Source organism: Rhinatrema bivittatum, chromosome 9, assembly GCF_901001135.1.
Source record: "Rhinatrema bivittatum chromosome 9, aRhiBiv1.1, whole genome shotgun sequence".
NCBI lineage: Eukaryota > Metazoa > Chordata > Amphibia > Gymnophiona > Rhinatrematidae > Rhinatrema > Rhinatrema bivittatum.
The window spans coordinates 33,821,274-33,846,677 of NC_042623.1; the positions used below are offsets into that span (position 1 = coordinate 33,821,274).

The 25,404-nt window shown below is 46.0% G+C and overlaps 1 protein-coding gene across 1 annotated transcript in view; it reads left to right on the plus strand.

Annotated features, from left to right (window-relative positions):
• NCAPH2 (non-SMC condensin II complex subunit H2) overlaps positions 1 to 25,404 on the plus strand; it is a 244,419-nt gene that overhangs the window by 6,289 nt on the left and 212,726 nt on the right. Inside the window, exons 2-4 of the mRNA XM_029615302.1 lie at positions 5,314 to 5,425; positions 9,161 to 9,262; positions 12,939 to 12,994. Of these exons, the coding sequence (XP_029471162.1) occupies positions 5,318 to 5,425; positions 9,161 to 9,262; positions 12,939 to 12,994 (266 nt within the window). The 5' untranslated portion in view covers positions 5,314 to 5,317. The remainder of the gene's footprint in view (positions 1 to 5,313; positions 5,426 to 9,160; positions 9,263 to 12,938; positions 12,995 to 25,404) is intronic.

Sequence of the window (25,404 nt, forward strand, 5' to 3'; positions counted from 1 at the left end):
AAAGAAGGACCACTATTCCTATGGCAGGGTTGGCTGCCCTAAAGGAAGAGCAGGACCGCATGCTGGAGATCCAGTTGAAGAGGATGTTCGCGGTTTAGGCCTTGAACCTCTAGGTGGCGACTTTGTGATAGCCTGATGCAGCTGGCATGTTTGCGCTGGGTGCAGAAGGTACAGGAGAAGGACGATTCACCAGAACATTCTAACCAGGCGGCTCGGATGGAAGTTGGGCTGGCCTATGTGGCGGATGCACTATATGACTTGGTCTGGACAGTGGCCAGAAATATGGTCTCTGTGGTGACGGCGAGAAGGCTGTTATGGTTACGTAACTGGTCGGCGGATGGGTGGTCTAAGTTGAAGCTAGGTAATCTTCCTTTTAAGGGTAAGCTGCTGTTTGGCGAAGACCTGGAGCAGTTGTTGAAAAGCCTGGGAGAATCCAATGGGAATAGATTGCCGAAGGACAGGAAGGCTGTCAAGAAGACCTTTCCGCCGTGGCCCGGTTTAGGGATTTGTGGTGTTTTTCGGTTTGGCAAGATCGCCTCGGGTGCAAGGCATAAGCAGGCCTAGGGTCGGCAGCAGTCCTTTTAGGGTTCCTGCTGGATTTCCGTGGATGGTGCTGGTCAGGGGGACCAGAGGAGGTAATACTTTGCAATGAAGTCAGGTGGGTCTAATCTTCAGTCAAAGCAGTAGGAGCGAGATTGTCCTGCTTTTTCGAGGAATGGACCAGGTTCACATTGGACCAGTGGGTTCTTGAGGTGATAAGAGAACTTTCTCATCCATTACAGGACACTTTCATGGTGTTCCATTGAGTATTCCGATCCAAGTGAAGGCGATACTGCGTCCTCTACTTTGTTTGCAAGATTTGGACACTATTGTACCTTCCTGCTCCGGAAAGGGTACCCATTTTGGATCTCCAGAAAGTGAACCTGGTGCTGTGGGTACTGCATTTCCGGATGGAGATGCTGTGGATGGTCATTGTAGCGGTTCGGAAAGGAGAATTTCTAGAGGCCTTTGATCTAACAGAAGTCTATTTGCATATCCCTATTCGGCTGGAGCACTAGAAGTTTTTGAGGTTTATGGTGTTGGGACAGCATTTCCAGTTTTGGGTCCTTCCCTTCGAGTTGGCCATGGAACGTTCACATAGGTGATGGTGGCGGCAGTCTTAAGAAGAGAAGGGATTCTGGTCCACCCTTATCTGGACGCCTGACTAGTCGAGTAAAGTCTCTGAAGTGGAATGTTGTCAGGCGGTGCACCGGGTGATGGAGGTGTTTCAGTTGCTCAGATGAGTGATAAATTTGTCCTGGAGTCATCTGGTGTTGACCCAGTCATTGGACTATCTGTGGATGCAGCTCGGTACCCGGTTGGGTGGAGTTTTTCCTTATCTCGGAGAGAATTGCAAAGATTCAAGGTCAGATAGGGCGTTTTCTTGAGGCTGCCAGTTCCCAAGGCTAGGGTTTATTTATGGATGCTGGGTTCCAATGCGTCAACGCTAGATTTGGTGCCATGGGCGCTTGCCCATCTGCGGTCTCTCCAGAGGGCGCCGCTGGCCTGTTTGGAATCCATTGTTGGAGAAATAGCTGTAGATTTGGGAAATTGCCATATTAATCCATCGATGCAAGTAAGAGACTTAGGAGTACAACTCGATGAAAACTTATCAATGAAAGGACATATCAGTAAATTGATTAAAACCGATTATAATAAGTTGCGGCTACTAAGCCGCTTGAAACCATTACTAACTGCTATGGACTTCAGAACTATTTTACAAACACTAATATTCTTGAACCTGGACTACTGCAATTCCTTGCTCCTAGGTCTTCCTGCATGTCACATAAAACCTCTTCAACTTCTCCAAAATGCAGCAGCAAGACTGTTATCTGGCACCAGAAAATATGAACACATCACTCCTACATTGAAGGCACTACACTGGCTACCAATTCAATCAAGAATCCAATATAAAGCATTAACGATAATATTCAATAACATTAACCTAAATATCAATGATCTGTTTGGGGTGTCGCATAAACAGCACAAACTTCAACGAACTCTGAGACCACAAAATAAAGGTTTCCTCTCAATCCCAATATTACAAAACTTTCACTTTTTGCAAATGAGAAATAACGGTCTATAGCGTATCCTGAACTATGGAATTCTATGCCCGAAGACTTAAGAATTACAACAGACAAAAAGAAATTCAAACAGGACCTGAAAACATGGCTGTTCCAAAACGCATTTAATATAACATAAACTGTCTGATTTCTCAAATCCATAATATTTAAGTAACAAACTCCAATAGAATGATTCCCAGGAAAATTATAGTTATGAAACAGATTGTATGAAGAGACTTTACCATCTCCTACACTTATTACCTGTGAACCATGCCTCAATTAGCATTCAAGATGTGTTTTTTTTTTTTCCCCCCCTTTGTCTGGTCACTTATAATTGTGAATGTTTATGCTGTAAACCGTTGTGATCTAGTGATTTTCACTTGGAACGATGGTATATAAACCTCTAAATAAAATATCAACGGTCTTTACGGCTGCAGGGGGAATCCAGATTCAGCCTCTCGTGATGAATATCTTGCAACAGTTTTGGAAAAGTGGGTGGATCTGGAGACTCCGGACTGGCTAGTGGTGACCACAGATGCCAGCCTCAGTGGTTGGGGAGGCAGTCTGCCTTGGACGGACGGCTTAAGGTCCGTGGTTGCTTACAGAAGCATCTAGTCTATCAATCATTTGGAAATGAGGGCAGTTTGCAGGGCATTGATGTTTTTCCTCCCTCAGGCCCAAGGATGTATGGTGAGATTTTTCTCTGATAATGCAACAACTTTGGCGTATCTTAATTGGTAGGGCGGCATGAAAAGTCTCGCCATAGCTCAGGAGGCCCAAGAGCTTTTTGTCTGGGCAGAGAGGCATTTGGAAGGGATAGCAGCTTCGCATGTGCCAGAGTGGACAATGTGCAAGTAAACTATATTGGCAGGCAACAGCTGGACCCAGGGAAATGGGAGTTGTCGGTGGAGGCCTTTGACCTGATTTGGGTTCAATGGGGAAGCCCCAGCTGGATTTGATGGCATTGTGGAGAAATGCTAAGATGCTGCAGTTTTTCAGTCTCAGAAGAGAGGTCTGAGCCGAGGGATAGATGCTTTAGTTCTCCTGTGGCTGACAAGGGATCCTGCAGTACATATTTCCTCCATGGCCGTTAATAGGTTGCATGTTGAGACACATCGGGGTCAGGTAGTACTTGGGGCTCTGGCGTGGCCGAGTCAGCTGTAGTTCGCAGATCTGAGTCATTTCACATTAGGCTGGCCCCTGGGCCTATCTTCTTGGATTGGGCAGATCGCTTTTGTTTTGCGGCTTGGCTTTTGAACTGTGACATTTTAAGGTTAAAAGGTTATTCAGGGGCTACCACTGTCACTTTGCTTCAGGCCAGGAGACTTGTTCACGTCTATGGCTTATGCCGAGTGTGGAGGCTCTCTGAGTCTTGATATATAGAGGGAGGTCTAGACCTGTTGCATATGAAGATGCCTCCTATTTTGGCTTTTTTACGACTGGGCTTGACTAAAAGGCTTAACTTACAATCCCTTTGGTTCAAGTGGCAGCATTGAGATGGCTCAGAGGTAAGCTACAAGGGAGGCCTTTGATGTCACATCTGGATGTGGAACGTTCTTGAAGAGGGGGGGGGGAGGGTCAAGCATTTTCGGTCGCTGGTGCACAGATTGTGTCCAGCGTAGAGTTAGAACTTAGTCCGAGTATTATGTGGACCTCCGTTCGAGCCATTATGGAAGACGTCGCTGAAGGATCTTACCCTTGAAGGTGGTTTTTCTGGTGGCAATTTGCTCGGTCAGACGGATTTTGGAACTGCAGTCTTTGTCCTGTAGAGAGCCGTTTCTGAGAATTCGGATGACAGAGTGTCTTTGCACATGGTACCCTCGTTTCTGCCCAAGGTGGTTTTCTCGTTTTTCCTTATCCAGACAGTGGAACTTCCCACATTTCCGAATTGGTCATCTGAGACACCAGAGGCAAGGGAACTTCATTTGGTGGATGTTCGGGTACTGTTGCAGTATCTGAAGGTTACCCACAGTTTCCGGCAGTCGGATCATATATTTGTTTTGTTTGACAGGCCAAAGAAGGGATGAAAGGCTTCTAACGGCGCTATTGCTCATTTGGTTAAAGGAAGCTATTGTTTTGGCTTATCTTTGCAAGGGTCGTAAGGTTCACGAGGTGGTGTGAGCACACTCTACTAAGGCACAGGTGGCCCCTTGAGCTGAGTGTCAGATGATGTTGCCATAGGGGATCTGTTGAGCGGTAACATGGTCTTCGTTGCATACTTTCTCTCGGTATTACTGGTTGGATGTTCAGGCACCAGTGGACCTGAGTTTTGGTGAGAGCGGGTCTTTCACATGCCCGCCCAGTGTAGGGGTGCTTTGGTACATCCCACGAGTCTGGACTGATCTGGGGTATGAACGGGAAAGGAAAATTGGTTCTTACCTGCTAATTTTCATTTCTGAAGTACCACAGATAACTCTAGAGACCCAGCCCCCTTATTTATGAAAGACCGAAGACAGTAAGACTTGCATGAATGCAATTTGAGGATTTTCATTATTTGTATATTCAGAACCTAAACAGGACTACCAGGTTTTAATTGGTTCCGTGGGTTTGTTGTGGGCCTCTAGTTCAGGGGTCCCCAACCCTTGGTTTGACATTTGTCCTAGGAGGACAGGGGATAGTTATGTTTCACTCTAGTTGGCTTGGGCACAGGTCAATACTGAGGGACTGCAGATGGCACTCTTGGTTATGTAAAAGTGCCTCAAAGTTTTGTTCTCTGCCGCCATCTGTTGGTAGGGATGCAAAATCCACTTGTCTGGGCTGATCTGGGGTACTTCACGAACGAAACTTAGCAGGTAAGAACCAAGTTTTCTTTATCCACAGTGTGATCATAGTACATGGAGAAGCAGTGTAAGCTTCTTTCACATGTTGCCCTACCAATGTACTTCAACCTTGCACTGGAGAGATTAGCTTTCTGGAGATGTAATAAGATACTTTTTCTAGAGAAGAAAGATTGCTAGGTCTAATGGCGAAAGGATTTTATTTCCAGTACCTTTCTGTGGCAAAACTCCTAGAATACAAAAGTGATATCCAAGACCAAAAGAAACTGCTCAGACTTTATTGAAACCTCCTTGATGGGGTTCCTGATTACACAGCACTTGCCCAAGAATTCTTGTTTCTGCTGAACAGGTCTTCCTAAAAGTGGAAACAGAGAACTGATCTGTTAACTTGAGTTGATCAAGATAATTTACATTGTGAATGTGATCATTTCTAGGAAAATGGAAGATGTGGAGTCACGATTCATGCACCTTTTACAGCCCATTCGGGATCTGACCAAGAACTGGGAAGTGGATGTGGCAGCTCAGCTGGGGGAATATCTGGAGGAAGTGAGTAGCATGGCTGGGAAATTTGGTACCTGGGGCCAAGATAAGCAGCAGCACTGGAGCTCAGTGGAGTTGGGAAAAGCTGCTATACTGTCGAAGGGGGGAATGTGGGAGAGAAAAGAACTGGGAGGGAAAGAGAAAAAAGAATGAAAAGGCAAAGAAAAAAAAGCTATAAAGAACTTTTTTTTTCCTGCTGATGCACACATTTTTAAAAACTGTTCCATCCTTGGTGAGCGAGATTTTACCTGTTTAATTTTTTTATAAAATTGTATTTAATTTCCCAGTTTGCAGACTCGGAAAGATATTGAAATACCCAATGCCAGAGAAATAGTGCTCAAATAGAGCTGTATAACATCCTTATCTAGAATACCTAGTTCACCCCCCCCCATAAAAAAAGGGGGGGGGGATTTATATGTAAAAGTGATGTTATATTGCCACCAAGAGAGACTAGGAGGTAAGTGATACTCCTGGGGAAATTTTATGAAAAACAAAATTATGTGCACAGTATTGTAAAATTCTGCATACCATGTTTATCAAAATAATACACTATAATCACTGTCTTTGAGTAGGAATTTAAACTTCAAAACAGATAAAAAATGTTCTTATTCAAAGATGAAAATGTTCCAAGTTTTTGGAGAATAATTCTAGGAGTACAGTAAAAGTGCACCATAACTAGGTCATTTTATTTTACCAGTCCACAAAGTCTAAGGGGAGATCAGCGCTGCAGGCAGTGCTGACTTCTTGCAGCTGCTAATACTTGTGGCAATATAGCATTTTCTGGTGTCCATAGTTGTTGCCACAGGTGAGCAGTTGAAAGCAGTTGGTGCTGCCTGCATTTTCCTCTGGGGTTCTGCAAACTGCCAAATAAAAATCCCTGAAGTTTTAAAAGCCCTAACCGTTAGGCAGTAGAGCACGCTTCTTTTCCCCTCTATCCATCCTTCCAACACTCTCTCCCACACTTCTCCCAGCTCATCTTCTTCCACACACTCTTTATCTTTCCCCGCCCTCACTAGCCTCTCCCAGCTATCAGTCTTCATCTTAGATTCCCCTGTTCCTTCCTCTCCTGCTCACTGACGTGCTGTGGGCATCATCATAAGAACAGAAGAACTTGCCATGCTGGGTCAGACCATGGGTCCATCAAGCCCAGCATCCTGTTGCCAACAGAGGCCAAACCAGGCCACAAGAACCTGGCAATTACCCAAACACTAAGAAGATCCCATGCCACTGATGCAATTAATAGCAGTGGCTATTCCCTGAATAAATTTGATCCTTAAAAGCTGTTGTCTTTTTTGCATTGTGGAGTTGTCAGCCATGAACTGTGCAGTGCTTGAAATTGCAAGAGTGCAGTAGTAAGAACAGCGCATGGCTCATTCTGAAAGTCACTCAGCTCTAGAAGAAATTACCAGCTCCATCCCCTTTTTTGCTTGTGGCCTTGCAGTGCTCCCCCCCCCCCCCCCCCCCCCCGTCCAGCAGACAGAACTGCACGCTCTTGTCAGCTAACAGACAGGCCGATACTGTTAATCAGCATTTGGACGCGCGTTTTCGACGCGGTAGCGTTACCTCTTATTCAGTAAGGGATAATAGCACGTCGAAAACGCGTGTCCAGCCCCCCCCCCCCCGCGCGATACAGTAAGTAAAATGCGCAGCCAAGCCGCACATTTTACTTTAAGAAATTTAGTGCCTACCCAAAGGTAGGTGTTAATTTCTGCCGGCGCCGGGGAAGTGCACAGAAAAGCAGTAAAAACTGCTTTTCTGTGCACCCTCCGACTTAATATCATGGCGATATTAAGTCAGAGGTCCCAAAAAGTTAAAAAAATTAAATTTAAAAGCAGCCCGCGGGTTGAAAACCCGACGCTCAATTTTGCCAGCATCCGGTTTCTGAACCCATGGCTGTCAGCGGGCTCGAGAACTGACGCCGGCAAAATTGAGCGTCGGTTGTCAAACCCGCTGACAGCCACCGCTCCTGTCTAAAAAGAGGCGCTAGGGACGTGCTAGTGTCCCTAGCGCCTCTTTTTACTGCGGGCCCTAATTTAAATATTTTGGTTTACTGAATCACGCGCACAGGACACTGGCCTGTGCGCTCGCCCGCTCTCCTGCGAACTTTACTGTATTGGCCTGAGAGCCAGCTATTTACATTGCTGTGCTCATATGACATGGCTTTTGTAAATTCAGCACAAAAAAAGATCAATTCTGCACTGGGAAGGGGTGGGGAGAATTAAGAACATAAGAAATTGCCATTCCGGGTCAGACCAAGGGTCTATCAAGCCTAGCATCCTGTTTCCAACAGAGGCCAAACCAGGCCACAAGAATCTGGCAATTACCCAAACACTAAGAAGATCCCATGCTACTGATGCAATTAATAGCAGTGGCTATTCCCTAAGTAAACTTGATTAATAGCCGTTAATGGACTTCTCCAAGAACTCATCCATACCTTTTTTGAACCCAGCTACACTAACTGCACTAACCACATCCTCTGACAACAAATTCCAGAGCTTTATTGTGCATTGAGTGAAAAAGAATTTTCTCCGATTAGTCTTAAATGTGCTACTTGCTAACTTCCATGGAATGCCCCCTAGTCCTTCTATTATTCGAAAGTGTAAATAACCGATTCACATCTACTCGTTCAAAACCTCTCATGATCTTAAAGACCTCTATCATATACCCCTTCAGCCATCTCTTCTCCAAGCTGAACAGCCCTAACATCTTTAGTCTTTCCTCATAGGGGAGCTGTTCCATTCCCCTTATTATTTTGGTCGCCCTTCTCTGTACCTTCTCCATCACAACTATACCTTTTTTGAGATGCGGCGACTAGAATTGTACACAATATTCAAGGTGCTGAATTCCCATAGGTGTAAAGTGGTCCTAATGGACTCTACCTAAGCTGAACTTGATTTATATCTGGTTGCTACCTGGTCAGTTAATTGTATGTAAGAGAGAGATTGTTTGAAATTGTTGGAAACTTGTTTCATGTCACTGTGCTGGACTATATTGAGTTAAGTCTAGTACTGAACTGTTTTGAGCTACTAGATCTTCCATATTGTTTTGTATGTGAAGTTCTTTTCTTTCTGCTTCTGTATGAGTTGAGTCCCTGGCTGCTTACAGCTCTATTTTACCTTGTTAGTAAAATAAGTGCTGTTTTCCTGCTTTTGCAAAAAATAAATTTCCCTGGCTGTTTGACTTTTCTTTAGAAGGCATTTTGTTATCTAAAGAAAACTCCATTGTGCCACAAATCTCTAATAGAGAACCAATCAAGAAGCTTACCTGACATTCCTTCTCTAAACTCTTGTTGCTTCTCTGCAGTTTGAGGCTTGGACACAACTGTATGCTCTTTAGGAAAGGCCTGATAATGTTGCTTTTTAATGTACTGTACTTTTTTATCTCTTGCATTATTGATCAGACTTCGACAGATTTTATGCTATATATGTGTCTATATATTTTGATGCTATTTTAGTTTTTTAACATTTAATAATTGTGTGATTTATATTTGCTCATTTATGGCCTTGTTTGACCTATTTTGTCATTGCTGTTTATGTTACATTGTTCTGTGTTATTTGCTGTGCATTGCTCTGTTGTGATGAATTAGGAAATGTGGTTTGTAAATTTGAAATTAAATTAAAAACACTTGTGACTGTAGACCTCAAATTTACCACCACTACAGTTAATGCTCAGGTATGTGCAGGAGGTATGGTTTTGTCTGCCTCTGGCATCTGACATGCAGCAAATTTTCCCTCTCTACAGTTAGATCAGATCTGCATTTCCTTCGATGGAGGGAAAACCACCATGAATTTTGCTGAAGCGGCTCTGCTGATTCAGGGGTCTGCCTGCATCTACAGTAAGAAGGTGAGAGAAGACTGCTCAATGTTTGAATTTAGGATGCATTTAACTTTATTTTTATTTTCCTAGCGTGCAGACAGATGGACTCAGGACGCGTGGGTTATGCTCCCCTGCCAACAGATGGAGACAGAGCAAGCTAACATAACTGTATATATACTCCTGCAGTGACCCAGCCTGCCAGTATTCTGTCTCCAGCAGACTGTAGACATGCATCTCCCTATGGGGATTGCTTCGGGTTTTATGGATGGAGAAATTTGAATTCAGGAAAAGAAAGTCCTGCTCTCCTGTGGTGATTCCAAAAGGTACCTGTCCCCAGTTGAGAATTCCTGAGGTGATTTCCGTGGTCCCTCAGAGGTGTGCCTTGGGCTGGTAGCTGGGTTTCCTGAGACAGCGCTTGCTACTGTCTCATTGGAACCTGCAGTCTCAGGACTATTCTGTTAGGTTCCACTTGCCAATGGAAATCTGCTCTCGCCTCCAGTGGTGGTTGCAGGAGGTTCATCTGAGAAAGGGAGTTTCCTTGTCCTCCCCGACCTGGTTGGTACTTTCGACAGAAAACTCCAGGGTTGGGAAGTTCACTGTCAGGAGCTGACGGCCCAAGGGTGTTGTAATGCTGAGGTGCTCTGCTGGAACATCTATCGCCTGGAAGTCTGGGTGGTCCGATTGGCATGCTTGCAGTTCAGCCACAGGCTGCAGGATCAAGCGGTCCACATGATGTCTGACAACATGACGACGGTGGCCTACATCTATTGCCAGGGAGGAACCAAGAGCCAGCAAGTGTAGCAGGAAATAGACCCAACTTATGGAATGGGCGGAAGGACATCTAAGGATGATATTGGTCTCTTACATTGCACGAAAAGACAACGTAAGAGCAGACTTTCTGAGCAGGGAGAGTCTAGACCCATGGGAGAATGGGTGTTGTCAGCTGAGGTGTTTCAGCTGATTTGGATTGCTGGGGCCTTCCATTCCTAGAGCTGCTGGCGACTTCTCGCAATACAAAGGTTCCTCGATTCTTCAGTCGCAGGAGGGATATGTGGTCCCTGGGCATAGATGCTGTCATACAGGTCTAGCTGGAAGACAGGTTGCTTTAGGCCTTTTCATTGTGGCCCTTGCTGGCCAGGATAATTCACAAGATTGAAGGCCACAGGGGGCTGGTATTCTTGGTGGCGCCGGACTGGCCCAGGCATCCATAGTATGCAGATCTGCGAAGACCCCTGGAGGGAGAACTCCCTTCATCTTCCGCCGCACATGGATCTGTAACAGCAGGGACCAGATCTTCATGAGGATCTGACTTAAGCTTTGGCCCTTGAGAGGGCTCGCCTGTTGAAGCATGGATATTCTTCTGCAGTGATTGCCATCTTACTTCGCGCTCTAAAGTTCTCCACTTCTTTAGCCTATGTGTGGGTTTGGAGAGTATTGAGGCCTGGTGTGAGGTGTATAGTGTTGCTCTTCGTTCAGTTAAGATCCCACTCATTCTGGACTTTTTGCAGGATGGGTTGAATAAAGGATTCGCCCTTTAATTCCTTGAAGGTGCAGGTTGTGACTCTTGCCTGTTTCAGAGGCCTGGTGAATGATGGTTCCTTGTCGTCTCATTCTGATGTGGCCTGTTTTTTAAAGGGAGTGAAGCATCTTAGACCTCCCTTGAGGTTACTGGTTCCAATGTGGATTCTTAATTTGGTGCTGGATTTCTTGGCTGGCCCTATGTTCCGACCGCTGTGTAGCCTTTCCTTGCAGTTATTGACCTTGAAGATAGTGCTCCTGGTAGCTATATGTTCTGCTCATCGAATTTCTGAACTGCAGGCCCTGCCTTGCTGAGAGCTGTTCCTTTGGGTGACTCCAGGGGCGTTACAGTTGCTTACTGTTCCATCCTTCTTGCTCAAAGTGGTCTCTAAATTTCATTTGAATCAGTCCATTTCTTTGCCGTCCCTGGATGAGGTCAGGGATGTGGAGGAGTATCGCCTTCTGCTCCTCTTGGATGTCAAGAGACTTGTTGTGCAGTATCTGGAGGTTTCTGAACCTTTCTGAAAGACGGATTGCCTGTTTGTCCTCTATGGTGGAAATAAGCAGGGCGCTCCAGCTTTGCAGGCAACAATAGCTCTCTGGATTAAGGAAGTGGTCACAGCTGCGAATGTGGATGCTGAAAAGCTGTTGCCTATGCAGGTTCGGGCTCATTCCATTAGGGCTCAGGCAGTGTCATGGAAGGTTAGATTGTTATCTCCTGTCAATATCTGCCGAGCTGCAATTGGTCCCCCTTACATACTTTTTCCAAGTTTTTTTCCAAGTTTTATCATCTGGATGTGCAGGCCCAGGAGGATGCAGCCTTTGCATGTGCGGTGTTGACTGACTGGACCGTGGGCAGCCTCCCATCTTGTTCGAGAGTAGCTTTGATACATCTCACTGGTCCTGAGTCCATCTGTCTACATGCTAGGAAGTGGAGAAATTACTTACTTGATAATTTCATTTTCCGTAATGAAGACAGATGAACTCAACTTCCTGCCCTCGGATGCTGCATGAGTGTGTCAGTAGTCCTCCTGTTGGGCACCGAGGTCCCAAGGGATTACTGGTAAGTGTTCATCCAGCCCCTAGATTGGGGTACCTAGATTCTTATGTGAGTTCAGTGTTTCTTGTTGGTTGAGGAAGTTATGGTTGCCTGTTTTTAATCAAGTTTTCTACTAGTCTGTCCTCAGTTGCTTTTGAAGAGAATATTGGCAGGCCGGGGTCACTGCAGGAGTATATATACTGTGACGTCAGCTTTCCCCATCTTCATCTGTTGGCAGGGGAGTATAACCCGCTGGTCCTGAGTCTATCTGTCTACACTAAGGAAAATGAAATTACCAGGTAAGTAATTTCTCCATTTGCTTATGAACACATGAAAGTAATAAGTCCACAGAATCCATATCTAATGTCATAGCAACCCATCGTTGAGAGGTGCACCTTGATATGTTGCCTGTACATAGCCTCCTTCTGGAGTTCAGAGGATGTGATATCTTTGGCACAATGCAAATATTAAGCAGAGTATCCTTAGTACTTTTGATAGATTGAAATGGTAAACAGTATACTCTGGTTTATAAATAAGATTCATGCTTGTCAAGGTACGCACAAAACATACCTATTTAGAGACCTTTTCTCATTTTTAACCCTTCCCCCTCCATAGTTTCAAAATCAGAAGAAATTCTGAATTTAGGACTCCCCTTCCACCCCCCACCCCCCCCCCCCCGGTTCATCATGTTAGTGAGACATCAAATTCTTTTGGTCCACAGGAAAAAACTGATAGTCCACATAAACAATTAAAATTTAGCTCTGTAAATATAAATTGTTTTTCATGAATGCCTAAAAAAACATTTTCCTATCAGAAACTTCTTACTCCTCGTCTCTCAGTTATGCTTTGTTCCCTCTTATCTCCTCCTGTATGTCTTTTTTTTCTTTTCTCTTTTGCCTTTTTCTTCACTTGCTTGGTTTCTTCAATCCTTACCTGGCTGGACTCTAGTTGTTCCCCTTTTTTTTTTTCTTTTTCCTCTCTCTTCCCACACATTTTTCCACCTCCTGATTCTTCTTGCCTATGATTATATGAAGGTACTTCAGAAAGAGATGAACAAACAGCAAACCAAAGCTAGGTTGCTGAAGTTTGAAGTGAATTGCTTCTGTGTCTCTGAGATGTTGCTAATGCATTGCTTCTCATTAACAGGTGGAGTATCTTTATTCTCTGGTTTACCAGGCACTGGACATCATCTCTAACAAAAAGTAAGGAAGACTTTCCTGCTCTTTCCTCCTCCTTTTGTGTTTTGATGCTTTTTGTATTGTGTTTACAGGTTATGAAAATATAGGAATCTGCTGGCTTGGGGGTAAATGGTCCAAGCTGATACAGTAACCCAAAGTTTAGCATATCCATACTCATCTGCTAACCACACAGTCCTGCAGTGATGTTGCTCTCAGGGGAATAATGCTGATGTCTCTTCTCTGCCAGAGAAAATATTTTGAGCCCAATAATAACAAAAAGGCCTTTATATTGACCCTGATTTCCCCCCCCCCCCCCAAATTCATTCTCTTGCTTGATTTTTGCATCTCTTGATATAGGGGGGCAATTTTCAAAACTACGTCGGTACTTTTTCCTTTGCAAGTTTTTATTTATTTTTATGTATTTGATTATATTTTGCCTTTCAGACACTTCAAAGTGGATTACATTCATTTATTCAAAGGGAAAAGTATGTGTGAACTTGCCTAGGAAAAGAAGTTCCCACAGAGATTTGCGGATGCTTTCTCCCTGAAAAACAAATAGGCCGATACTATATCATGCACTGAGCCTGGTGCACAGGCTAACGAGCTCTTGGATGTATATTTTGGACGCGCTAGGCTCTAACACCTGATGCAATAAGGGGATTAGCGTGTCCAAAATGTGCATCCAAACCAGCAAGTAGCTAATAGCGTTCATCATATGTAAATGCATGTAGATGAGGCTATTACCCCCTGATGAAAAAAATCACTGTGCACCCGATGTGCACGTTTTAATACGGAAAACTAAACACCAGCCCCAGGGCTAGCATTAAGTCTTATTTGCTGTGAGCTGTCTAAAACCCCCCCCCCCCCATCACAAAGCCACAAAAAAAGCCCAAAATACAGCTTTTTTTTGTGGTTCCTCTTACTTAGTATCATCCTCTTACTTAGTATCATCCTGATACTGAGTAGGAGGAACCACAAGAAACAGCATGAAAAAAAAATGTGCCTGCATTCAGGTTAGGAAAATGGATGCGCATTAATTGAGCGTCTGTTTTCCTAATCAGGCATAACCACTTCTCTTGGGCGCCCAATGCCATGAATGTGCATAGTTTTGAAAAATGCAAGATTGCCTGCATTGTTTCCTTCCCCAGTCTAACCATACCTCTGAGCTTGCCTACTTTTCTCATTGCTGATTGAACTCTGCATTTTCGTTTGATCTGGGAAGGGGTAGGAAAATTTTAGATAACCTAAGTACCTGAATAAATAGCTTTTGAAAATGACCCTCATAGGAACATAGGAAGACCCAGAATTCATTGTTTTCTTGAAGCATTTCAGATCCTATAATATTTATAAAAACAAATAAAGGCAAAAATCCACATTTCAAGGTAGAATTAATAATCCAAAAGAATGTGAGTTAACTCTACTTACTAGCAACAATGGATAGCCTGATAAATACTTTTTAAACCAAAAATCCCAGACATTTTTTAAAATGTTTTTACTTTATTTTTCTTAATTCTTTAAAGAGAAAAAATTCCAAGGAATTGTTTGCAGACTTTATTTAAACAAAAATATCCCTGCAAAAAGCATGTATCATGCCATCCATTGTAACTAGTAAGTGGAATTAACCCACCACTTTTTTGTTTATCTATAATAAAGTTTACCTGAAGCTTAAAATACAGTACATAGTAACATATATATAGTAAATGATGGCAGATAAAAACCAGTTGGTCCATCCAGTTTGCCCAGATATATAAGATTTTCTCTCTGGTTATCTACCACCTTGGATACATAAAAATACAAATTCCCATTGCGAATGGTGGTTTTTCTAAAGAAACAGGTACCAGACTGGGGCTATTGGTGGCCTCCACCTTCATTTCCAGCTACAGTGGGAAACAGGAAGCAATTGGTTACAGTTAAAAAAAAAAAAAAAAAAAAAAATGTCCAGGTCAACAGACAAGGCAGAAAATCAGCACTTCCATTGCCCAAACTAGCACCAACTGCCCACCCCAACCCTCAACCCTTCTTCCACCACCACTCTCCACAGCTGTCCCAAGCATGTTTCTCTGGTATTTTTTCTACTTGTTACCCCTACGAGTCGCTCATCACCGTGCTGTCTTTGTCCCAAGCGTTTCCAAATTCCGTCTTGTCTTTGTTTGCCACTCTCTCTACTGGTAGGCCACTCTAGGCACCAGAATTGGGACCAGCGTTTGCTGTGCCCGGGGAAGATATACCAGTGTCTGCTCCGAGACGGCACTTTCTTCTTTAGAACAAAGGCACAGCTGTCCTTATAGTAGTTATGATTATTGTGGCTATTTTAATTATATCACAAAACTGTCAACAAAAAACCATATATAGTGACATATATTTTCAATCTTTATTACATTGGAAAAATTACAACAAACTGTATTTAAATATTTAACATATTACCCGCAAAAATATGCATTTAAAAATTCTCCCTCCATTCATACATCATACATACTTCAAACCTTTTTTCATAAAATTGTCTATCTTCTCAGATTGTCATACACACATACAAGAACTTCTTTACAGTACATTATAAATTTTTGAATACAAACTGTTAAATAAGCAGAGAAAATCCTATTACATAAATCCTATTACATAAATTATTGTTCGAACAATTTATTACATAAATCCTATTACATAAATTATTGTTCGAACAATAATTTATGTAATAGGATTTATGTAATAGGATTTTCTCTGCTTATTTAACAGTTTGTATTCAAAAATTTATAATGTACTGTAAAGAAGTTCTTGTATGTGTGTATGACTTAATCTGAGAAGATTGAGACATTTTTATGAAAAAAGGTTTGAAGTATGTATGAATGGAGGGAGAATTTTTAGATGCATATTTTTGCGGGTAATATGTTAAATATTTAAATACAGTTTGTTGTAATTTTTCCAATGTAATAAAGATTGAAAATATATGTCACTATATATGGTTTTTTGTTGTCCTTATAGTAGTGGCATCGTCAGCAAAGCACGCCCCTTTCTCTTCCCCTCTACCACTCCACTTTGTGCCCTGAACCCTCCTATTTCTCCCCCATATCTTGCCCTACATCACCTCAATTCATTCTGTACCCTGAGTCCCCCCTCTTTCCTCATTTCTTACCCTGCATCTCGCCCTACCTCTTGCCCTAGGTCTTCCTCTTTCTCTCTCCCCACTACTTGTCTTATATCCCCCTTTCACCTCACCTACCCCTGCCCAGCAGCAGGAGTCACCTCTCCTCCACCATTCTGCCAACAGTAGCACTCCTCTCTCTCTTTATGACCCGCCCCCCCCCCCCCCCCAATTAGTCCCTTCTTTGGCTCTTCTTTTTACTCCTGCCAAGCGGCAGCCCCCGCTCCGTCCCTCTTTCTGTCTCTCCTCTTTTCTATGCTTCTTATCCTGCAGTGCTGAGAGATTTCTGCAGCAGCAGCAATAGCTGAAGAAACTTAAATTCCTGTTCCCTGTACGTACCCGGATCAGTCCAGACACCATCTGTCTCCATCTGCTGGGTTGTGACTCCGCACCAGCAGATGGAGACAGAGCAAGACCTGTCGGGATCCCCTACATATAGCAAGGCGCCACCCACAGCCCCTCAGTCTTACTCTGTCTCCAGCAGGTGGGGCAGGTTCACCCACAGCCTCTGGGATCCCTGGGTAGCATTGGATTGGTGTTTTAGTTAGTCAGGGATTGTTTGGTAGAAGTTTAAAAAAAAAAAAAAAAAGTAAGAAGACTCCCTCGTCCTGGGAGCCTCCCAGGGGGGTTTTGAGGGGACCATCCCCCCCCTGGTTGAGGCCGCTGCTAAGGGTCGAGGACCTGGTCTTCTTCTGGTAGCAGCATCGGGGGTGACACCGGGGAGCCCGGTTCACTCACCCCCGCTGGAGCAGGAGTGTCAGGACCAGGGACAGCGGTGGCAAGTAAAAAAAAAAAAAAAAAGTGTTTGGTTTTTTTCTTTGCCTCGCCGACTCTCCGTCTTCGTCTCCTTCGCCGTTCGGGGCATTTAATTAATCTAAATTTTAAATTGTTTGGCGCTTCGGCAGGGCGGCGGATGCCGAGGGGATCTTCCTGCCGCGCGATGGCATTTGTTCGAATTGTGTTTCGGGTGGCGAGGGGCCGTCTGAGGCCGGTCGGGGAGGCCGGTCTCGGCCGGTGCGATCGCCGCCGTGTGCCGGGCAGAACGGGGAAGGCAGTGTTGAGCCGTTCCCGCTCAGTGAGGGAACGGCGGCCATTTTGGGGGCAGTTCGGGAGGCCACGCGGCTGGCTGCTGGTAATGGCGGCATGCCTTCTGCGCTTTCCCCGCAGCAGCGGCCCTCCGGGGGGGGCTGCATCTCCGGTGGAAGATAGTTTGGAGGAGGCATCTTCGGGTTCGGAGGCTTCTTTTTCATCGGATTTTGCGCTTCTTCTGCGCAAGGTGCTGAAGCATAAAATCTTCACACGGAAGGCGGGTAAGAAGTTGGCATCGGGGGGGCTCGGACGGGCAGTCGGGGTCCTGGAAGAGGAAATCTAGGGATAGGTCCCGGAGAACCTCAGACCCGTCTAAGGAGAAGCGCCCTTTGCGGGGTATCCCTCAGGACACGGACACCGAATCTACGTCATCGGATGAGGCGGACCCGCCCGTAGGGTCCCTGGGGGGGCCGACAGGGCGGATGGAGAGGGGCCAGTCCAGCCCGGTACCGGCAAGGGAACGCCAGCGGTGGATGGTGATGACCCGAAGGTGGTTCGCTTGTTTAGGAAGGATGAACTGGCACCGCTTATTCCTGCCATTCTTCAGGAGCTTGGTGTGGATGCTCCACCGGTGGAGTCCCGGCTGGGGGCCAAAATAGACCCGGTGCTGTTGGGCCTTACGGGTCTGGCAGTAGCTTTCCCGTTCCACTTCTCGGCGTCGGACATTCTATTCCGGGAATGGGATACCCCGGAGTTGAGCCTGAAAGTGAGTAAGGCTATGGATAAGCTGTATCCGCTGCCAGAGGACGCGTTGGAGCTCCTTCGCCTTCCCAGAGTGGACGCAGCGATGTCGGCAGTAACGAAGAGGTCGACGATCCCGGTCACAGGGGCCACAGCACTCAAGGATATACAGGATAGGAAGCTGGAGCTGCAACTTAAAAAGGTTTTTGAGGTTTCGGCTCTGGGGGTCCGCGCAGCTATTTGTAGTAATTTCGCCCTGCGGGCGGGCCTGCACTGGGCACAGGTGCTCCAGGCCATTGCAGGTCTCTCGGAAGAGGAATCTGCGCAGGCGGATCATTTAGAGGCGGTGATCGCTTACAGCGCGGATGCTTTGTATGACCTGCTGCGGACGTCAGCCAGAGCCATGGTTTCTGCGGTTTCCGCACGCCGTCTCCTCTGGCTACGCAATTGGGCGGCGGATGGGTCTTCTAAGGCTCACCTTGGCTCGCTATTGTTTAAAGGGAAGATGTTGTTTGGTAAACAGCTGGATGACCTGATGCTGTCGCTCGGAGAAAACAAGGCTTTTAATCTGCCTGAGGACAGGCCCAGGTCTCTGACCTCTTTCTCCAATAGGTCCCGGTTCCGGGAGAGTAGAAGGTCGCGTCCGCAGAGATCGTCAGGTTCCTCTTACCATTCCGGCTCCTCCAGGTCGTCTTCGTGGCCTCAGTCCTTTCGTGGGAAAAAGTTTGGGAGGCAAGGTGGACCCTCGTCAGGAACGGGGTCTAAGGCTTCCCAATGAAACGCGCACGGTCCATTCCTCGCGGCAGATCCCGTCGGTCGTGCCAAGCGTAGGAGCCAGGTTGGCGCTTTTTTCCGAGGAATGGACCAAAATAACATCGGACCAGTGGGTCCTCAGAGTGATAAGTCAAGGTTACGCTTTAGATTTTGCACAGATTCCCGCAGACAAGTTTCTCGTGTCACCCTGCAAGGGCCAGGAGAAGTGTGTAGCGGTGAGGGAAACTCTTCGGCGCCTGGAGGACCTGGGCGCAATAACCCCCATGCCTCCGGGGCAACAACGCGAGGGCCGGTACTCCATTTACTTCATCGTACCAAAAAAGGAGGGCACGTTCAGACCAATTTTAGACTTGAAAGGGGTCAACAGGTGTCTTCGCATTCCACGCTTCAAAATGGAGATGATTCGGTCGGTGGTAGCCTCGGTTCATCCAGGAGAATTCCTGGCTTCGTTGGACCTCACGGAAGCGTACCTTCATATAGGTATTCAGCCGTACTATCAGAGATTCCTCAGGTTTTGCATTCTGGGCAGGCACTACCAATTCAGAGCTCTTACCTTCGGTCTCGCCACCGCTCCCCACACTTTTACCAAAGTGATGGTAGTGGTGGCAGCTCAGCTCCGGAGGGAGGGGTATCTGGTGCACCCCTACTTGGACAATTGGCTGATTCGTGCCAAGTCCCAAATACGGTGTCGGCAGGCGGTCGACAGAGTCCTACAGCTCTTGCGCTCCCTCGGATGGGTGGTCAATCTCGCCAAGAGTCGCTTGGACCCCACCCAGTCCTTGGAGTATCTGGGAGCGCTATTCGACACGAAGCAGGGCAAGGTGTTTCTCTCCAAGGAGCGTGTGTGCAAGCTTCAGAGGCAAGTGAGATGTTTATTGTCCCTACAGATTCCTCAGATGGTTTTAGGCTCTATGGCATCAATGCTAGCTTTGGTTCCCTGGGCTTTTGCTCATCTACGTCCATTGCAATCAGCATTGCTCTCCCGATGGAAGCCGGTGTTGGAAGAATTCCACCTCCCGCTCACGGACCAGGCGAGGGCCAGTCTTCACTGGTGGCTTGATTCGGCCCATCTGACGTGCGGAGTTTCCCTGCTCATGCTCAACTGGACAGTAGTCACGACGGACGCCAGTCTCTCTGGCTGGGGAGCGTTCTGTCTTGGACGCTCGGTGCAGGGACAGTGGTCCAGGGCTCAGTCACGATGGTTCATCAATCGCTTGGAGACCAGGGCGGTAACACTAGCTCTGCAATCCTTCCTCCCGCTGATTCGGGGGAAGGCGGTCAGAGTGTTGTCGGACAACGCAACTACCGTGGCGTACATCAATCGCCAAGGCAGGACAAGGAGCCAGCTAGTGGCGGAGGCGGTGCAACGCTTGATGGGCTGGGCGGAGCAGAATCTCAGCAACATTGCGGCGTCTCACATCGCCGGAGTCGACAATATCCAAGCGGACTTCCTTAGCCGTCATCATCTGGATCCAGGAGAATGGGAGCTGGCGGAGGATGCTTATCACCTCATCTGCAAAAGGTGGGGACCGCCACACATGGATCTGATGGCCACCGCTCAGAACGCAAAGGCTCCACGCTTTTACAGCCGACGGAGAGAGCGAGGGGCCGAAGGCGTCTATGCGCTGGTGCTTCCCTGGCTCACAGACGTGTTACTGTATGTGTTTCCTCCTTCGGCGGATAGAGCTGCATTCGTCGGGCGTGATTCTGGTGGCGCCGGATTGGCCGCGGCGGCCTTGGTATGCGGATCTACTCCACTTAGCAGTGGAACCTCCCCTTCGTTTTCAAGGGTCTGTGGCTCTCCTCCGTCAAGGTCCCATTTGTTTGGAGGACGCGGATCGCTTTTGAGAGGAAACGCTTGAAGAATGCGTTCTGAGCGGTGGCCATCAGTTCCATATTAGGTGCTACAACCCAAGAAAGAGATCTAGGTGTCAAAGTGGATAACACATTGAAATCGTCGGTACAGTGTGCTGCGGCAGTCAAAAAAGCAAACAGAATGTTGGGAATTATTAGAAAGGGAACGGTGAATAAAACGGAAAATGTCATAATGCCTCTGTATCGCTCCATGGTGAGACCGCACCTTGAATATTGTGTACAATTCTGGTCGCCGCATCTCAAAAAAGATATAATTGCGATGGAGAAGGTACAGAGAAGGGTTACCAAAATAAGGGGAATGGAACAACTCCCCTATGAGGAAAGACTAAAGAGGTTAGGACTTTTCAGCTTGGAGAAGAGACGACTGAGGGGGGATATGATAGAGATGTTTAAAATCATGAGAGGTCTAGAATGGGTAGATGTGAATCGGTTATTTACTCTTTCGGATAGTAAGAACATAAGAAAATGCCATACTGGGTCAGACCAAGGGTCCATCAAGCCCAGCATCCCATTTCCAACAGTGGCCAATCCAGGCCATAAGAACCTGGCAAGTACCCAAAAACCAAGTCCATTCCATGTAACCATTGCTAATGGCAGTGGCTATTCCTAAGTGAACTTAATAGCAGGTAATGGACTTCTCCTCCAAGAACTTATCCAATCCTTTTTTAAACACAGCTATACTAACTGCACGAACCACATTCTCTGGCAACAAATTCCAGAGTTTAATTGTGCATTGAGTAAAAAAGAACTTTCTCCGATTAGTTTTAAATGTGCCCCATGCTAACTTCATGGAGTGCCCCCTAGTCTTTCTACTATCCGAAAGAGTAAATAACCGATTCACATCTACCCGTTCTAGACCTCTCATGATTTTAAACACCTCTATCATATCCCCCCCTCAGTCGTCTCTTCTCCAACACCTCTATCATATCCATGAAGTTAGCATGGGGCACGTTTAAAACTAATCGGAGAAAGTTCTTTTTTACTCAACGCACAATTAAACTCTGGAATTTGTTGCCAGAGAATGTGGTTAGTGCAGTTAGTATAGCTGTGTTTAAAAAAGGATTGGATAAGTTCTTGGAGGAGAAGTCCATTACCTGCTATTAAGTTCACTTAGAGAATAGCCACTGCCATTAGCAATGGTTACATGGAATAGACTTAGTTTTTGGGTACTTGCCAGGTTCTTATGGCCTGGATTGGCCACTGTTGGAAACAGGATGCTGGGCTTGATGGACCCTTGGTCTGACCCAGTATGGCATTTTCTTATGTTCTTAATAAGGGGTATTCGGATGCGGTGATAGCCACCTTGTTGAGATCTAGGAAACAGTCTACGTCCTTAGCCTACGTTTGGGTTTGGGCGGTGTTTGAGGACTGGTGTAGGGATCGTAGGGTGGATCCTATGTCAGCGTCCGTATCCGATGTCCTCGCTTTTCTTCAGGTGGGTCTTTCGAAAGGCCTGATCAATTGCTCTTACCTCCAATGGGCTCCCCCGCCGACCACGAGGCTGATCCGCTCCGCCTCTTCTTAGCTGCTAAATCTTCAGGCTACATGCCGCTCCTCTTCTTCACCAGCCAATCCGGAGCTAGGCGCTCCGGTGACATCACGAGCCGGCGACCACGGGGCATTTAAATCCCTGCTGTCTTCCTGGTGTCGCGCGCCAAAGGCGCGCGACAAAGGGGCCTGCTCCTTTCTGCATCCCTTAGTGCGCACCTTTTTAACTATTCCTCGCAAGTTCCCATCCGGCCGATCCATTAACACCTTCTAATTTGCTCAGACACAGTTTTCCAGATCTCTCCTCCTTTATCCCCACTCAGCTAACCGACTTTCAGCAGACCCACCCTACAGACTGTAACACCCTGAGGACTCATCTAGCGGACTCACTCTTCTAGCAGACTCACGCATCAGACAGACTAACAGCGGTCTCACACAGCAGACACATTCAGCGGTCATCAACTCAAAGGCTCATTCAGCGGCTTACTCAGCGGTCAGAAATTCAGCGGTCGCACTCACTGGACTCATTCAGTGAAGTCGCACAACGGACTCACGCAATAGTCTCACTCATTCAAAAGACCACTCAATGGATTCTACTAACAAACTAAATCAACGGTCAGACACTCAGCAGACCTAACTCAGTCAACGGATAGACACTCATCAGACGGACACTTACGGACTCACTCAGCGAAATCACCGACCCTCTCCAGCCAAGATGTGGACCTTCCCAATCTTCTTCAATCACCTCAGACACAACTCCAAACCCTTCACCGTCCCTAACACTCAACTCAAGAGATTGATCCCTATCACGATCTCCCCTCTCACTCAACTACTGGGCCTCTCTTTATTCTCACTCACCCTCTTCTATGCCCAATCTCTCACAAAACCCCCCCCCCATATTATCAACTATTATCTTTTGGATGCCAAACCCGACATATGTGCAATTACAGAAACTTGGTTGAAACCCACGGACACAGTACTAACCAACCAACTTCCCACTCAGATATACGACATCTACTCAATCCCTAGACCCAAAAAAAGAGGAGGAGGCCTACTCTTAATGGCAAAAAAAGATCTAAGACTAGCTCTCCAATTCTCAGACTCGGCAGCAAATCTGGAATTCGCTCTCTTCAAATCCTCCCAACTCCAAATATGCTTAATTTATGCCCCCCCCAGGGCTCCTAGATTCAGACCCCTCACACCTCATTGAACACATTGCCAAACATATTAACTGCGATTCTCCAGCCATAATATTGGGAGACTTCAACTTACACGTTGACTCTTCTCCTCTATCCTCCAACTGCGAAACTTTACTCTCATCACTCAAATACTTGGGTTTCAAACAAATAATAGACGGTCCCACTCATAAAGCTGGACACACGCTGGATCTAATATTCCTGAACCAAGGACTCACCCTAGCTTCCAAACCGCTCTGCACTCCTGTCCCTTGGTCAGATCATCAACTGATTACTACGACCCTAGACATCCCCAAAACCACACCACAACCATATCACAAGTCCACGATACAATTCAGGAAACTGTGCTCCTTAGACAACCTCAGCGCCCACCTATCGAAAGAATTAGATCGCCTTGATCTCGCAGATGCAGAGGCGGCCACCACCTCGTGGTTCAAAATAACCAACAAAGTAGCAGATCTTACCTGCCCTAAAATTACTAAAGTAATACACCTGAACCCTGACAACAGAAAACCTTGGTTCACACCACAATTGAAATCCCTAAAACAAGACCTAAGAAGAAAAGAACACAGATGGCGAAAAAACCCGTCCTCAGAGACGCAAGCCGCCTACAAAGATACCATGCACCGTTACAGGAATACGATCCTCTGAACTAAGAGAGACTTCTTCGCCCAAAAAATCCACCACTTCTTCTTTGACTCCAAAGCCCTGTTCTCGTACGTCTCATCCCTTACAAAAACTGCCCCTCCATCTATTCCCGACGACCAAGCGGAAACCAAAGCTACAGAACTAGCTATTTACTTCGATAAAAAAATCTCCAACCTGGTAGCGCTGCTGATCTCCAATAATAACCAATCACATCTCCCTTATAACACCACTATTCAGCAAAACTCCAGACTTGAATCATTCGAGTCCACATTCTCGTTGGAGATTTAAATCTTGCTCAAGAAACTTAAACCATCCTCTCGTCCCTTGGACCCAATACCATCAAATCTCCTCATCTCCATCCCAAAAATCGTTGTGAAGCATATCTCAGAAATCATTAATTGCTCTCTTGCTCAAGGGCTAGTACCAGATGCCCTTAAGATTGCGATATTCAAACCGCTGCTAAAAAAACCAAACTTGTCTCCAGCTGATACCGCCAACTTCCGTCTGATAGCCAACCTACCATTTATTGCGAAATTCTAGAAAAAATCGTTAACAAGCAACTATCTGAATACCTGGACTCGCACAAGATTCTAACCCCAGCACAGTTCGGATTCCGAAAATCACTAAATACAGAATCACTATTAATCTCCCTCTCAGACTCTATCATCCTCAGCCTGGAAAAGAAACAACCATACCTCCTTGCTCTTCTCGATCTATCCGCGGCTTTCGACACAGTGAACCACGCAATACTATTAGATCGCCTCACGGCCATTGGTATCACTGGGACGGCTCACAGATGGTTCAAGTCTTTCCTCAATAATAGATGCTATAAGGTCAAAATTAACAACAAAGAATCCCCCCCCGTCAGCTCATCCCTGGGAGTCCCGCAAGGTTCTTCCCTCTCTCCCACGCTCTTCAACATTTACCTTCTCCCGCTCTGCCACCTTCTGGCAAACCTGAAGCTAACACACTACATATACGCTGACGACGTGCAGGTTCTAATCCCTATCATGGAATCCTTTTCCAAAACCCTCAGCTTTTGGAACACCTGCCTTCAATCAATCAACCGCCTCCTCTCCAGCCTTAACCTAGTCCTTAACCACCAATAAGACAGAGATCCTTATATCACTTGACGACAAGTATGGCCTAAACAATATACCAATCTCCTCTCAAATTAACATCTCCCTGCACGTCAGAGATCTTGGTGTTATTCTGGATAAACAGTTCAACCTAAAAAAATTTATCAATACCACCACAAAAGACTGTTTCTTCAAACTTCAAGTATTGAAAAAGTTGAAACCCCTCCTCCATTTCCATGACTACTGCACGGTGCTTCAATCCATAATCTTCTCAAAAATAGACTACTGTAATTCGCTCCTCCTAGGTCTTCCAGCAAACACTATCAAACCCATCCAGATGGTCCAGAACTCCGCCGCTAGGATCCTGTCCACCTCCAATAGAAGAGAGCACATCACGCCCATACTTCGCAACTTACACTGGCTTCCCATCAAATTTAGAATTCTCTACAAAGTCCTTATGATAAACTA